The following is a 13,214-nucleotide window of genomic DNA, read 5'->3' as shown; positions in this document are numbered from 1 at the left end:
AAATTTAATCTCCTTAAAAAGCCCCTCTGCCTGATGGAAAAATGCATCGAGCCAGGGATAAGTTACCCTGGGAACCACAGCCGACAGAACACAGGCAGAAGAGAGCGGCACGGAGGGAGAAAGGTATTGCAGGAAACACCGACACCATTCCCCATCCAAATAAGAATTCACCCCCAACTCTGCCTTGTAGCCTCAGAAAATTACAAGAGACCTCGCTTCAAATACAACAGAACTCCCTTCAGAATACAACCGCCTGAGGTATTCGCTTGTACGGCCATTAAATTAAGTAATTAATTGAAACAATTGTAATAGGAAAAGAATAAAAACTTTTGTTCAGGAAAAAAACAAAATGACAGGGATATTTTTAGTTTTAGCTGCAAATAATTACCCTAGCTCAACAATTAACAAATAAAATATGTCAACAGTATTCTTTTAAAATTTGATAAAATCTGTTCCCAACATCAAAAAGTCAACATTATATAAAGAGGTAGGAGTTAACTGAGGAACTCAGGTCCGTACACTGACAACAGAAAAACAACAAGATTTAAACCTTTTATATTTCTCTCATGTCAACCTCAGGATCCACACAGCAGGGGAGCCACATCTAGTTTGTATTAAAAACACGACCCAATGTTCTAATGTTTTTTGTTTGTTTGTTTGTTTTCTGGGAATAAACACCTGGGCGCATCGTCTCAGCTTGCTAACCACTCACGCACACCGGAGCACTGACTTCTGGGCTCCTGGGCAAAGCTGCTTTTCCCAGCCCCAGCGGGAGAGCTGTAAAATCCCGCGAATCCCGGTGGGGTGCCGCCAGCTGATGGAGCGTCATGGCCGGCACTGCTGTCACCCATTCCAAACCACCGCGCCACAACCTCGCCTCACGGGGGATGTACTCAGGGTGCCTTAGCAGGTTACTGTTGCTGAAAAGAGAATCAAACTCAGCTTGAGCGGTGTTCGCCGGAACAGAATCATAGAAATCATGGAACGTGTTGGGTTGGAAGGGACCTCTAAAGGCCATCTCGTCCAACCCCCCTGCAGTGAGCAGGGACATCTTCAACTAGATCAGGTTGCTCAGAGCCTCATCCAGCCTGGCCTTGGATGTCTCCAGGGATGGGGCCTCCACCACCTCTCTGGGCAACCTGGGCCAGTGTCTCACCACCCTCAGTGTAAAGAACTTCTTCCTAATGTCTCATCTAAACCTGCCCTGCTCTAGGTTAAACCACTGCCCCTTGTCCTATGGCTACGTGCCCTTGCAAACAGAAAGCCAGCAGAACTGCTTTTGATCAAAACACACACAGAAGGAAATCTAACCCCCTTTCTTTAAAAAAAAAAAAAAAAAAAAAAGAGAGAGAGAGAGAAAGAAAAAAACCCAAGCCCAAAGACATTTCTTGCAATTTTTAATTTTGCTTCAGCTTCTGGCTTTTATCATTCAGATCTGACATGAATCAATTTATTGAAGGAGATAAAAAAAAATAATAATAATTCTGAAAGAATAGTTTGTTTGGGGGTTGAGGGTTGTTTTTTTGTTTTTAAAAGGAAGTGTGTGTGTGTTATCAGAGTGTGGGCACTTACAAAGGAGATTTCAACATACTAGCACAATTCCAGGCAAAAAACTGCAGAGCCATGAGCACAACATACTAGAAACTTAATGAGATTAATTACTGCAGCACTCATAAATTTGGTATACAGAGTCAAAATACTCAGCATTGCTAGCCAGCCTTTAAAAAGCCATTATGGTCTGTCCACAAGCCTGTTTAATTTTATCCTATTTTGTAATGTTAAGTATAGTTTATTTTTGCCTGCACAGCTAGCAGTCTTCACCAGTATTTCAGTTGAAGAACACAATCCTGGTACTGCTGAAATCCCTGTCAGGCATCAACAGGAACAGTTTCACCTTGTTTGTTCTTGTAAGATGTTTCTTGCCCACAAACAAAAATTTGTCATGGCCTGGCCATAATTTTGCTCTGTCTAGGGTAGGTTCTCACCAGGACACAGCCACCGACCGGCACCTTCACCACTGTCAAAGGGCATCTCCCCCGCTGCACTGACCTGCTGTGGGACAGAGGGTTCTGCTCACCATCCTGCCATTCCATCTACTCTTAGGCCTTTAAAGCGGTGCTCTCGTGTTGCCTCAGCACGTCATTAAGCGGCAGATGAACGTGTCCGAACAGCGTAAGAACGGAGGGTCCCTGCAGCGCCGAATGCAGCTTAATTCCAACCGCCAAGAGAGATGCACCTGGGGTTTTGCGACAGGCTTATGGCAAAATGCACTGCTGCCCTAAGGTTGCTAACAGTTTAATGGCAAACCCACGCCTTTTAATCAACATGCTATTTAGAGCAGTAAATGACACGGTGGTAAACACCTCTGTGCCCAACCTACCACCGAGCTTATATTACTATAACTAATGCAGCCGTGCCACTGCCAAAAAGAAAGTAAGAAATTGCACAGCCAGGCCAGATTTAGGTTTATCGTCGTTATTTTGCCCAAATGTAGAACAGCTGGGGCCGGAACTGAAGTGAACGGGAGAACTTTGCACGTTTAGGATGAGACTTAGAAAAGCCAGAGAGCAGACGGATTTACACACTGGCGTGTCAATTGTCAGAGCGGAGAGACAGCCTCATGCGATAATATCTACATATTAAAACATATTCTTCCATTAGAAAGCTGGAGCACTTAAGATCATATTAAAGTATTTTAAAAAAACAACCAACAAACAACAAAACACTGACAGAGAGGAACTCAGAGGTTATGTATTCGCATCCGTCCTTCCAAGAGCTGGAGGGACATATTCTTTTTACGCTGCCATCTTGATTCTGAAAAGTTCTGTGTTCTGGGAAGATGGTGAAGATCCCAACCCAAATAACACGCGCACAGGCCTATTTATTGTCCTCTCAGCGCGCTGGGCTTCTCAGCATGTGCAACAGATGGGCTGGTGTACAAATACTATGTATTTATTAAAAAAAATTACTCTGGTAGAGTTGGAAATTTCTTCTTCTGTGGTCACGGAATACTAATGAGAATTCACAAACGTGTTTTTAGGTTCAGGCCTCTGAAGGTATAATCTGGAGGATGAATGAGTTTTCATCATGTAAAAGCACCTTGATTCTCATGACCTTTAGTGTTTTAATTTCCAAACGAAAACAGCAGCACTCATCTGGAGAAGGAAAGTAGTGCATAAACTGTTCTAGGAGGAGGATATTGATGATTTGTTTAATGAAGTCACCACTAACCCACTGCTTAAATCCAGACTTCGACCTTCCTTTTCCTAGAAAAAATGGAAGAAAAAGAAATCCTTGACTCACTGTTGTTTTGGAGCGAGTTCAAAAAATGAAACAGACCATTAACATTCTGTTTGTTACATCAAATCAATATAAAACTACGCATTGCCTGAGCATCCATGATTGCACACAGCTTGCTGTGAGAGCTGAAGATGCCTAGCAGAGCATTTATCTTCTACTGTTTGTATCGGTAGGTGAACCCAAACGTGAGGAAGAGGCTGTGCAGGAATCCCTGGAGTAAGGTCGCTGCCGCTCTGCCCAGCTCAGAGCAGAGGCTTGCTTACATCTGGTGAAGAACGTGCAGCCAGCAGGCTCGCCCAGTGCTCAAGCAACTAGTGAAATCTAGCTTCTGTGGGGAACTAATGGCATCTACCTTCTGTGGTTTGCCTCTCAGGAGACGCCCAAAGGTGCAAACCCCAACTGAAACTATTCCCGCTGCCGAGACACGGGCTGCCTCTTCCTCCTCAACCTGCCCCCATTTTCACAACACTTTAACGGGGTGGGGGCAGGCTGCAGAGAGCACAATTCTGACAACAACTTTGACTCTTTTGTCCTCGCTCCTTTGCCAAATGTGACTGGACAGACATTGGAGAGTGTTTACATGTATTTCATTTCCCCAGGAAAAAGCTCATTGAAAAACCTTAATGCTTTTGTTTGTTTGTTTGTTTCTCCAGCCTGGACAGAGAGGAGAAGCAATACAAATGGAATAAGCTTAAAAAGCTAATTTTGTATTGGCTGGGAAAAAAACCCCCCACAATCCAAACAATACTCCCCCATATCATAGAATCCCAGAATGGTCAAGGTGGGAAGGGATCTCTGGAAGTCATCTGGTTCAACTCCCACTCAAGCAGGGCCACTCAGGATTGTGTCCAGATGGCTTTTGAATATCTCCAAGGATGGAGACTCCACAACCTCTCTGGGCAACCTGTGCCACCGCTCGGTCACCACATAGTAAAAAATTGGTCCCCTATGTTCAGCTGGAAATCAACATTCAAAGATGCAGACAGTGTGTGTTTCTGAAGAACTGCTCCACATGCCAGCTTCATTCATGTTTTCTGGAATTATTAAGTGTGCATTTTGAGTTTAAATACCCACTCAAGTGAAGCTATTTTCCTTTTGACCCTGTACAGCCTTTGAATAAATGCGGCTACCTACTGTAGTAACACTGCCTTTGGTACTCTCAGGCAGAGCTACACAAAAACAACAGCCGTTACGCCAAGGAAAATAAGGAACGTGACATACTTACAGCTCTGTAATCCAAAAACATTTCTTTGAAAGCCAGAAAGTCAGTAAATGTGAGAAGCATATCAAATATATCACCTGCCATTTCATCTTTGTGCTGTCTATAGAGAGAAGAAGTTGGGGAATTAGAAAATTGTGGGGGAAATAGATTTGTTATTTTAAAATGGTATGAGGTCAAAAAGGATACCAGGACAAGCAGAACAATATCAAAATTTAAACAAGAATGTTATTACAGGTCTACCATAAATCAAAACTTTAGCCAACCACTACTTTGCAGTATTTCCAGTCTAAGTACATCGATATATTATATTTATCTAAATCCAAGACCTAGGAGTATCACATCAGTCCTTGAAAACCAGACAAAGAAACTGACCTGTACATCAAGATAATTAACACTCAACTACCATTTATCTATTTATTTATCTTGAGCACTGAAAGAGCTTGACAGTCCCTTGGAAGGTGGGAACAGTTGGGAAGAGGCACAGGATGCTCATACACATCCCTTAAGAACAAGGGACTGTACCGATGGTACTTGGTAGAGGACTTTTGATAAAACCATTTTGGAAGGAAGACTCTGTGCTCCCACACTGGCATATTTCAACACGACTTTCTTAACAGTCAAGGCTTGGTTTTGTTTGTTGTTTTTTAATTATTTAATTCTTATCAAAAGGAGGTTTATCTTAAACAGTCTATCTTCTAAACGTACTATGTGTATTCACAGTAACTTCCCAATGTCTTATTTAAAAAAATTAAAAATCAAATTGATTCAAATATTTTAAGATATTCAGTTCCCAATTACACGCGATCTTTCAAAAGTGATCTCTTCATGAAGTTGGTTAAGCTAAAGTGACCAAACGCGAAAGCTTAAGACAAACTAAACTCTTCTATGAATGCTTTGTACAAGAATTACAATAAAGGCATTTCATCACACGACTCCTGAAAGACGACTAGGCTATTTAAGTGCCCAACACAGACCCTAAATGAGATAAATGGGACCTAACCTTTTACGGGTCTGGCTTCAAAGTGATAATGATTATGAAAAGCCTCCAGTGTTCTCATTCTGACTTCTTTTCCTATTCCTTAAAATCCACTATATTTCAGCACGACAGTTCAGAAATGCAGAGTAGCAGGACATGCTGAAGGCAAGAAAAGTGGTCACTCATTGCCTGCATGAACACTTTTTTTTTAATTAAAGAGGAACCTCTTTCTAAAGGGAGAGCTGTCAAATCTAAGGTTTAATCTAGATAAAAAGAATTAACTGAAAGACACATAAGCCGCTCCCCCTCAATCAAAAGCAAAGCAGAGACTTACTGCAATGACATTGTGAAAGCAGTCATATTAAAACCAGGAATCCGATCAAGCAATTTTTCTTCGATGTATTTTTCTACTAAAGAAATCTGAAAAAAACACAAACAAAACACCCCTATAATACGATATCAAATTTCAGGAGCAGACTTCAAAATAGTGCATCTTAACACTGACAGCTTACCGACACGTCGAATTATCCTCACTAGGCAAACAACCACAGATTCCTTAGCTAGAAGACCTAGTTCAATTACTTACACCACCACTGAGGCACTGAGCTGAACATTTTTGCTGGGAATATCGGTGACAACAAGCACTGACTATTTGTATCTAGCAGCAAATTATTTTAAACTCGTTTAATGGTATTGACTAGTAGGCTGGTATAGTTGTATAATTATATATAATTATGCTTTGCATGAAGAATGCAATGCAAGTGTCCAAGACAGGAAATAATACAATTGGAAAAGAACAAACTTTGTTATGCACATTATCTGCTACAGCAACAAGCTAAAGTTCTATTCAAGAAAGTTATACAACTTCCGAAACACGTACAGAAATTTTCAGGTGAAATGAAGAGAAAGGAACTTAGAGCTCCAGAAAACATCGTTCTTGCTCACAGATCATGACTGTGCTGCAGAAAGAGACAGCAGGCAGTATGTTGGCTCTGCTGCATGTCAACCCAAGAACACAGTACCTGACGCTGGCTTTAATATAAATAAAAAAGCAATACATACAAAAAAGCATCTTACATATTCATTAAAAATAGAAGTATAGATGAGCTTGTTTTCTTCTGAGTCATCAAACTCCTGGTAGTGCTTCTCCATAAAAGTCCTCTGTATTAACTGGAAATCATCATCTGGACCACAACAAAAATGCATCATAAAGTTACGAGTGTAGTCATTCTTTTTGTAACACAAACCCCACATTCACTAGTCCTCCGCTTCCCCGCTGTAACCACAGAGCCCTGCACACGTGCAGGGTCAGTCACTCCAGCGCCGCAGCTGCCACTGAGCCACCACTTCTGACCCATCTGCAAGAGACAGAGGCTGCTGGCAGAGGGCAGCGCCGCGGGAGTCAGGGCAGCAGCACATCAGTCTGCATTTTCACAGCAGATGTGTATTCAGAATGGAATGGGACGAACACGGCCACCTAGCAAGGTCTACAATTCATTCTTCTAAGTTTCATTTACACTCAGTATTAGCAAAAAAGTCCTCCTCCTTTATGTTTTATTAATAAGGTTATTTATTCTGAACCCCTTTTTGTTCAGGCTCTCAAGTCATCAAAAGTGATTACCTCTTCCCTACAAGAATTCAAAATATTAGTGAAACTCCCGGATTAATTTTCAATTGCTGAGGATTTTTTTTTTCCAGTTGTGGAAGGCAACAAGAATAAAAATGAATGCAGTAGGTCACCAGTGAATTCAACAGAACAGGTATAAATATAAATACTGCATTAAAATACACTAGTCTCAGCTTTCTAAACCCTAACACATTCAAAATTAATTTAGTTACCGTTTCTCCAGATTCAACTACATCACCAGGCAAACCCCGGCTGCAGAATCTACATCTCTCTGGGAAGGATGTGGTCAAAAAGTTTATATGCTGTTCTTATGAAGCAGCTGATGGCCGATTACCATGAATTCTGTCTTGGCACCTTGTACACTAGTTCCTTGCACACGCTGACTTCTCAGTTAAAATTATGGTTCTGAGAATGTAGCACCTTTTATTGCTTAAGCTCACACGATGAGACTGACGCCATTTAACATTCTTGCTATGAAAAGGTCCTGCCACGTTACACGCAAGTTACAGGCAACAAAACCAACTCAGAAGGATAGTCTCAAAAAGTGAAAAGTGGCAAGACATGATTGACACCCATCTCCAGTTTTGCAATGCTGCAGCAGGAACAGAGGATATACACTGCTCTCCATGTTCAGCAGAGACAGGACAGGGAACAACATGCTTAAACTGCAGCACGGGCCCTTATATTGCAGATTACAACAGGCTGCCTGCAGTAGCAACAGCTTGGCACTACAGCAAATTGCCTGGACAAAGCACGGCATCTTCTAAGAATATCCTGACAAACACAGGAGGAGAGGTCCAGGCAGAGCTGGGAAGGGAAGGCTACCTCTCACAGCCTCCTCCACCCACTTCACAAAAGGGTATAAAAATTCCAGACAGATTGGATTTCTGTGTGAGATTTACAAGTGTCTTTAGTGTTTATTTACGAAGGAGTGTATTGCAGTGACGCAGAGAATAATTTTAAAGACTCATAAGCACCCTTTTGTTCAAACAGCACACAAAAGACTTTTGTGTATATTTTTGCTACATTACCAGGTTAGGGGCCAGGGGAACAAAGGAGGAACAGCTTCCACGAAGCAGGCAAGGGCTATTTTGGCTCTGTGTATCTGCTAACAGAAGAGCAGCTTGCAATACGTTTAGCGCTCATCTTGTTGTCTATAACTACTTGCAGAGCTTACCCATTATGATATCCTCCAGATACCCAACAACTGCATCAAACTCTGCGTCAGAAGGGGAGGAGCTGAAAGCAAAGAAAGATGGTACTGTATAAATACATATTTCAACCACAGCAGAAAGAAAAGTTAAAATTAAAAAGTGTTAACAAAATCCCAAGCACAAATAAGCCCAGTAATTACAAGATAAGTGAATAATTTCCTAGTTTCAACCTGCAAAATAATCCATGACACTGATGATAAGACTGCTTCATGGCGATTCTCATCAGGTGTCTACTGTATTACCCCCGGTAAGGTGCCTAATTGAAGAAAAATAAATGTTGTTTTACTGGCATTACTGTCAAGGTAATTCTAGTCCTGGTGCAGAAGGATGTGAAGAGTGTAATTAGAACAGCAAATTAAGCATTTTCCAACCCACAAATCCAGGCTGCTACCACAAGCTTTCCTTCTGCTCTCTTTCCTCTGTAACTCCACATGGTGATCATGGAACTCTAGACACTCTAGAGAATATCTTGAAATATTTGGTCTTGTGGAACCACTTAAACTCAATGTATACACAAATATTGTATAACTGAAGAAATGTAAATAATTTTCTTATGCAAGAAACATCCTACATGCTACAAATAAATGGCATAAACTCCTAAGGTCATTCTATCATAAGCAAATACTAAACGCCATTATGGATCTGAAGTCATCTAGGGAAGACACCTTTGGTGCCAGCATTTCAGGGCTCTGGATACCTCTGCTAAATCTATTATTGTGCAGCTTGTTCAGACATAGCAAAGAATCCACAGGATCCCCTGGGCCTGGGCATTCAGAGCTCATCTGTAGTGAGGGATGAACTCTTCCTGTATTCTCCAGTAGATGAAAGGCTTTTCTCACACGTGAGGGGAAAAAGCATCACAGGACTTTTGTCTTTAAGAAAAACATTAGCTGTGATCAGCAAAAGCACTATTTAAATTAAAGTCTCTCTAGTTCTCTTTCAAATTTCTCTTTAGTAAACAGAGCAGAACACCCTTTCAGACTAAGATTTGAAAAACTCATTAAATTTATTTGGCTATTGAATAATAGCCCAGTGAAATGAATCCAACAGGTTAACCAAAAGTCTAACTATAATGAGCCTTAGGGCTCATTCTAACCAGGAAAAATGAAAAGATATTTGATTTAAAAAGGCATTCGATCACCAATGATGTTCTAGCAACGTTTCTGATCTGTTAGCCTTGGGAGAGCAAAGCCAAGGCAAGGGAGTGGAAAAGCGTGCTCTTCCACCAGAGGGCAGGACGCCACCAGGAGAGGAGCTGGCACAGGCCAGTCGAAGCACTACATACTCTGAGCATCACACCTGGGACTTGAGGCAACGGGGCTCATGGCTTTCTGCGTACACGCAAAGACAGGAGACTTCGCTGTGGATAATTTCTGCTCTTTTTTTTTTCCCCCTCCAAAAATGTGCTACTATTGGTTTTATAGCTTACTCTAACAGTAGCAGAAAATGTGAAGTATTAATTTAAACCCCAGTTTAAGCTTGTGGAATGAATCATGGAATTTTAACTGTTCCAAAATAGCAGTGATTCCGTCTCTCTATACAACACACCTGCATCCCCACACCTGAAGAAACACATGCTCACAAATCTGGCAGCTTAAGCCTTTGTCACCTCATCATGTCTAGTCTAGGCCAGCACAACCTGCACTGCTGAAGACGCCCAGGCAGTTTGGATGCCTGAATCTTGTCTTCCTCGCAAAACTATCCTTCTCAAGGGCTAGTATGAAAACCATTCCTAACACAAACATGTATTAGGAACGGGGGATAAAGACATATCTGATATGAATTACAAATACTGGAGAGAAAAATAAATAGAAAATGTTGTCCTGAGAGGAAGAAAAAAAAAAATCAAAATCAACCTATTGCCCTGACAGTCAATTTCCGTTTGAGTCTTTGGCTAGTGCGGGAGATAACGGTGAGTAGAAACACCCAATTTGGCCATTTGAGAGTCTGTAGACTGAAAGAACTAAATATATGAACTAGAGTGACAGAGGCACAGGGACACGTCCCCTTTTGCCACAAGCTTTAGGAGAAGAGTATGCCAGACAAATGTGGAGCAAAGTAGCCTCCTAGCATCTACCAGTGTAAAATTTGGTTGACCTGTAAAAGGTCTCACATGTGTAGAACATCTAGTGCATCTAAACACAGAGGAATAGCCTCTTCCCAGAATCCGCAATATAAGACAACATATGTTCTTGAAAAGGAAAGAGAAATTTTGAATTTTAAATTAACACAAACCCCCCAAGTTTGCAGCCTTACGGTGTTTATTTTGATCACTCAGCCAGGGCTATCTGGTGCTATGCTCATTGCAGCTGTATTTAGTTTGACTTCACCTAAATTCTGAACTGATGTTACCCCCTCCTGGATGTTCTCATTTTTCTGCACCCTTGCTCTCCTATGAAGCAGAATCTGGTAATTCGTATAGTATAAATTCATTCATGAAATTATATTCCTATTAAGGCATTTTAACTAGTAATTAGCTTATTGAAAATCTGACACAGAATGTAGCATACTCACATAGCTACACCAAAGTTTTCTTCATCAGAAGTCTCCATCGTTACTGCATAACCAGACTGGAGCAAGCAATTTGCTATATTGCTGCTGTTAGTTGTTATCTCTTCTTTTCAGATGAAGTACTAAGGAATAACATGTGACTTAACATTAATACAAATTAAATTGTTAAATTACCACACACTTCTCAAACAGTGATTCAGAAGAGAATATCTTATTTTTAGATGTAGGCATTTCAAAGTCTTGTTCTTCCAAAGTTACTGCTACTTCTTTTCTGTAATAACTCAAGTTTTCTACGAATTTTCTCTGCCTGTTTCTACTAAGAGAACAGGCTCAAAACCACACAGTTAAGTTTCCGTAATGGGTTTCAAAATCATAGAATTGTTTAGGTTGGAAAAGACCTTTAAAATCATTGAGTCCAACTGTTACCCTAACATTGCCAAGTCCACCACTAAACCACGTCCCTCAGCACATCTACAGATGTTTTGAACACCTCCAGGGATGGCAACTCAACCACTTCCCTGGGCAGCCTGTTCCAGTGCTTGACAACCCTTCTGGTGAAGAAATTTTTCCTAATATCCAATCTAAACCTCCCCTGGTGCAACTTGAGGCTGTTTCGTCTTATCCTGTTGCCTGTTCCTTGGGACAAGAGACCAACCCCCCGGGCTACCCCCTCCTTTCAGGGAGTTGCAGAAAGCGAGAAGGTCTCCCCTCAGCATCCTTTTCTCCAGGCTGAACACCCCCAGCTCCCTCAGCCGCTCCTCATAAAACCTTTACATCTTTTCTCCTGAAGCATCTGTGACTATTAGAAAGACACACAAAAATGATGCCAGATAAGATGAAGATGCCACCCCAGTCCCAGGGAGCTCGCAGGCCAGGCTTTGGACAGTGATCCCATCTGCCAGCCAGGGACTCTGGCCAGTGCTGGGCTGCACCCTGGCCAGGCCCTGTGGCTGTGGCTGTCAGCAGTTGCTGACCCATCACACAGGATGGGGTACACAGCATCACAGGGCCAGTGAGAAGGGCCAGCTGGTTTCTAGGTGTGCACTGGGGACACTCTGCTCCCGCCTCCCTTGCTGGGTTATACCCAATGCTGGCCTTCAGAGCAGCCGGCTGAGGGCAGGAGCCAGCTCTATCACACCAAGGCACAGGAGGTATGAACATGACCCTCGCCTCCCCCTTCTCAGTCCTGGCTCCTGGGGAGAGCGAAGCTGCCAGCCCTGTCATAGAATTGCCGAGGCTGGAAGGGACCTTTCAGATCATTGAGTCCAACCATCAACCTAACTCCGTCAAAAACCATCACTAAACCGTATCTCTAAGCACTATGTCTACCCATCTTTTAAATACCTCCAGGGATGGTGCCTCAACCACTTCCCAGGGCAGCCTGTTCCAAAGCTTTCATTTTACCCTTTCAGTGTAAAACTTTTTCCTAATCTCCATCCTAAACCTCCCCTGGTGCAACTTGAGTCTATTTCCCCTTGTCCTATTGCCTGTTCTTTGGGAGAAAAGACCGACCTCCCCTGGCACAACTTGAGTCCATTTCCTCTTATCCTGTCGCCTGTTCCCTGGGAAAAGAGACCGCCCCCCCCGGCTACACCCTCCTTTCAGGGAGTTGCAGAGAGCGAGGAGGTCTCCCCTCAGCCTCCTTTTCTCCAGGCTGAACAGCTCCCTCAGCCGCTCCTCATGAGACTTGTGCTCCAGACCCCCTCGCCAGCTTCTGGACCCGCTCCAGCATCTCAGTGTCTTTTTTGTGGTGAGGGGCCCAAAACCGGACACAGTACTCGAGGTGGGGCCTCACCAGTGCCCAGTACAGGGGGAAATCCCCCCCCGCAGAGGGACGCAGCACCCGGCCCACCTCACCTCCCCCTCCCCAAAGGGACCCAGCCAACGGGGCCGTCATCTTCCTTCTCCAAAAGGCGCCCAGGACGCTGGCCCCGCTCAGTTCCCCCTTCCCGAAGCACACGGCCGCCTCGCCCCTGTCACCTCCCACCGTCCCGGAGAAGGGCCCGGCCCGGCCCCGCACCTACCGCCGGTCAGGGCAGCCAGCACCGCCTCCCCGCCCCTCCGGCCCGCCCGTCTCCTAGGCAACGCTCCTTTCCGCCCCGCCCGCAGCCAATCGGAGAGCGGAGGGCGTGCGGAGGGCCCGCCCACAACCCAGAAGGCCCAATGGGAGAGCGCGGGCGGGAAGGCGGCCCCCGCCGCCATGGTGGGCCGTCAGGCCTGACGGGGCGGGCGGCAACGGCCCCCTGGGATGAGCTTAGAGTGTCCCGGCCTCAGAGGCGGTCCTGGGAAGGAAATAAAAAGAAAACTGATAACATGCTTCGTTGTGGTGCATGCAGCCGTTGTATGAGCGGGTTTTGCCCTCGC

General features: G+C 43.7%; 1 protein-coding gene across 1 annotated transcript; it reads right to left on the bottom strand.

Moving 5' to 3' along the window:
• Positions 1-1,389: 1,389 nt before the first annotated feature.
• On the bottom strand, positions 1,390-12,948 carry ARL2BP (ADP ribosylation factor like GTPase 2 binding protein). Its single transcript, XM_063334110.1, has 7 exons — positions 12,875-12,948; positions 10,854-10,972; positions 8,303-8,364; positions 6,576-6,682; positions 5,833-5,918; positions 4,526-4,622; positions 1,390-3,266 (listed from the first exon to the last, which is right to left on the bottom strand). The coding sequence occupies exons 2-7, from the start codon at positions 10,889-10,891 to the stop codon at positions 3,186-3,188; spliced, it is 471 nt and encodes a 156-aa protein (XP_063190180.1). The 5' UTR covers positions 10,892-10,972; positions 12,875-12,948; the 3' UTR covers positions 1,390-3,185.
• Positions 12,949-13,214: the final 266 nt, after the last annotated feature.

This window comes from Chroicocephalus ridibundus, chromosome 4 (assembly GCF_963924245.1).
Source record: "Chroicocephalus ridibundus chromosome 4, bChrRid1.1, whole genome shotgun sequence".
NCBI lineage: Eukaryota > Metazoa > Chordata > Aves > Charadriiformes > Laridae > Chroicocephalus > Chroicocephalus ridibundus.
This window is presented reverse-complemented; position numbering and strand designations above follow the sequence as displayed.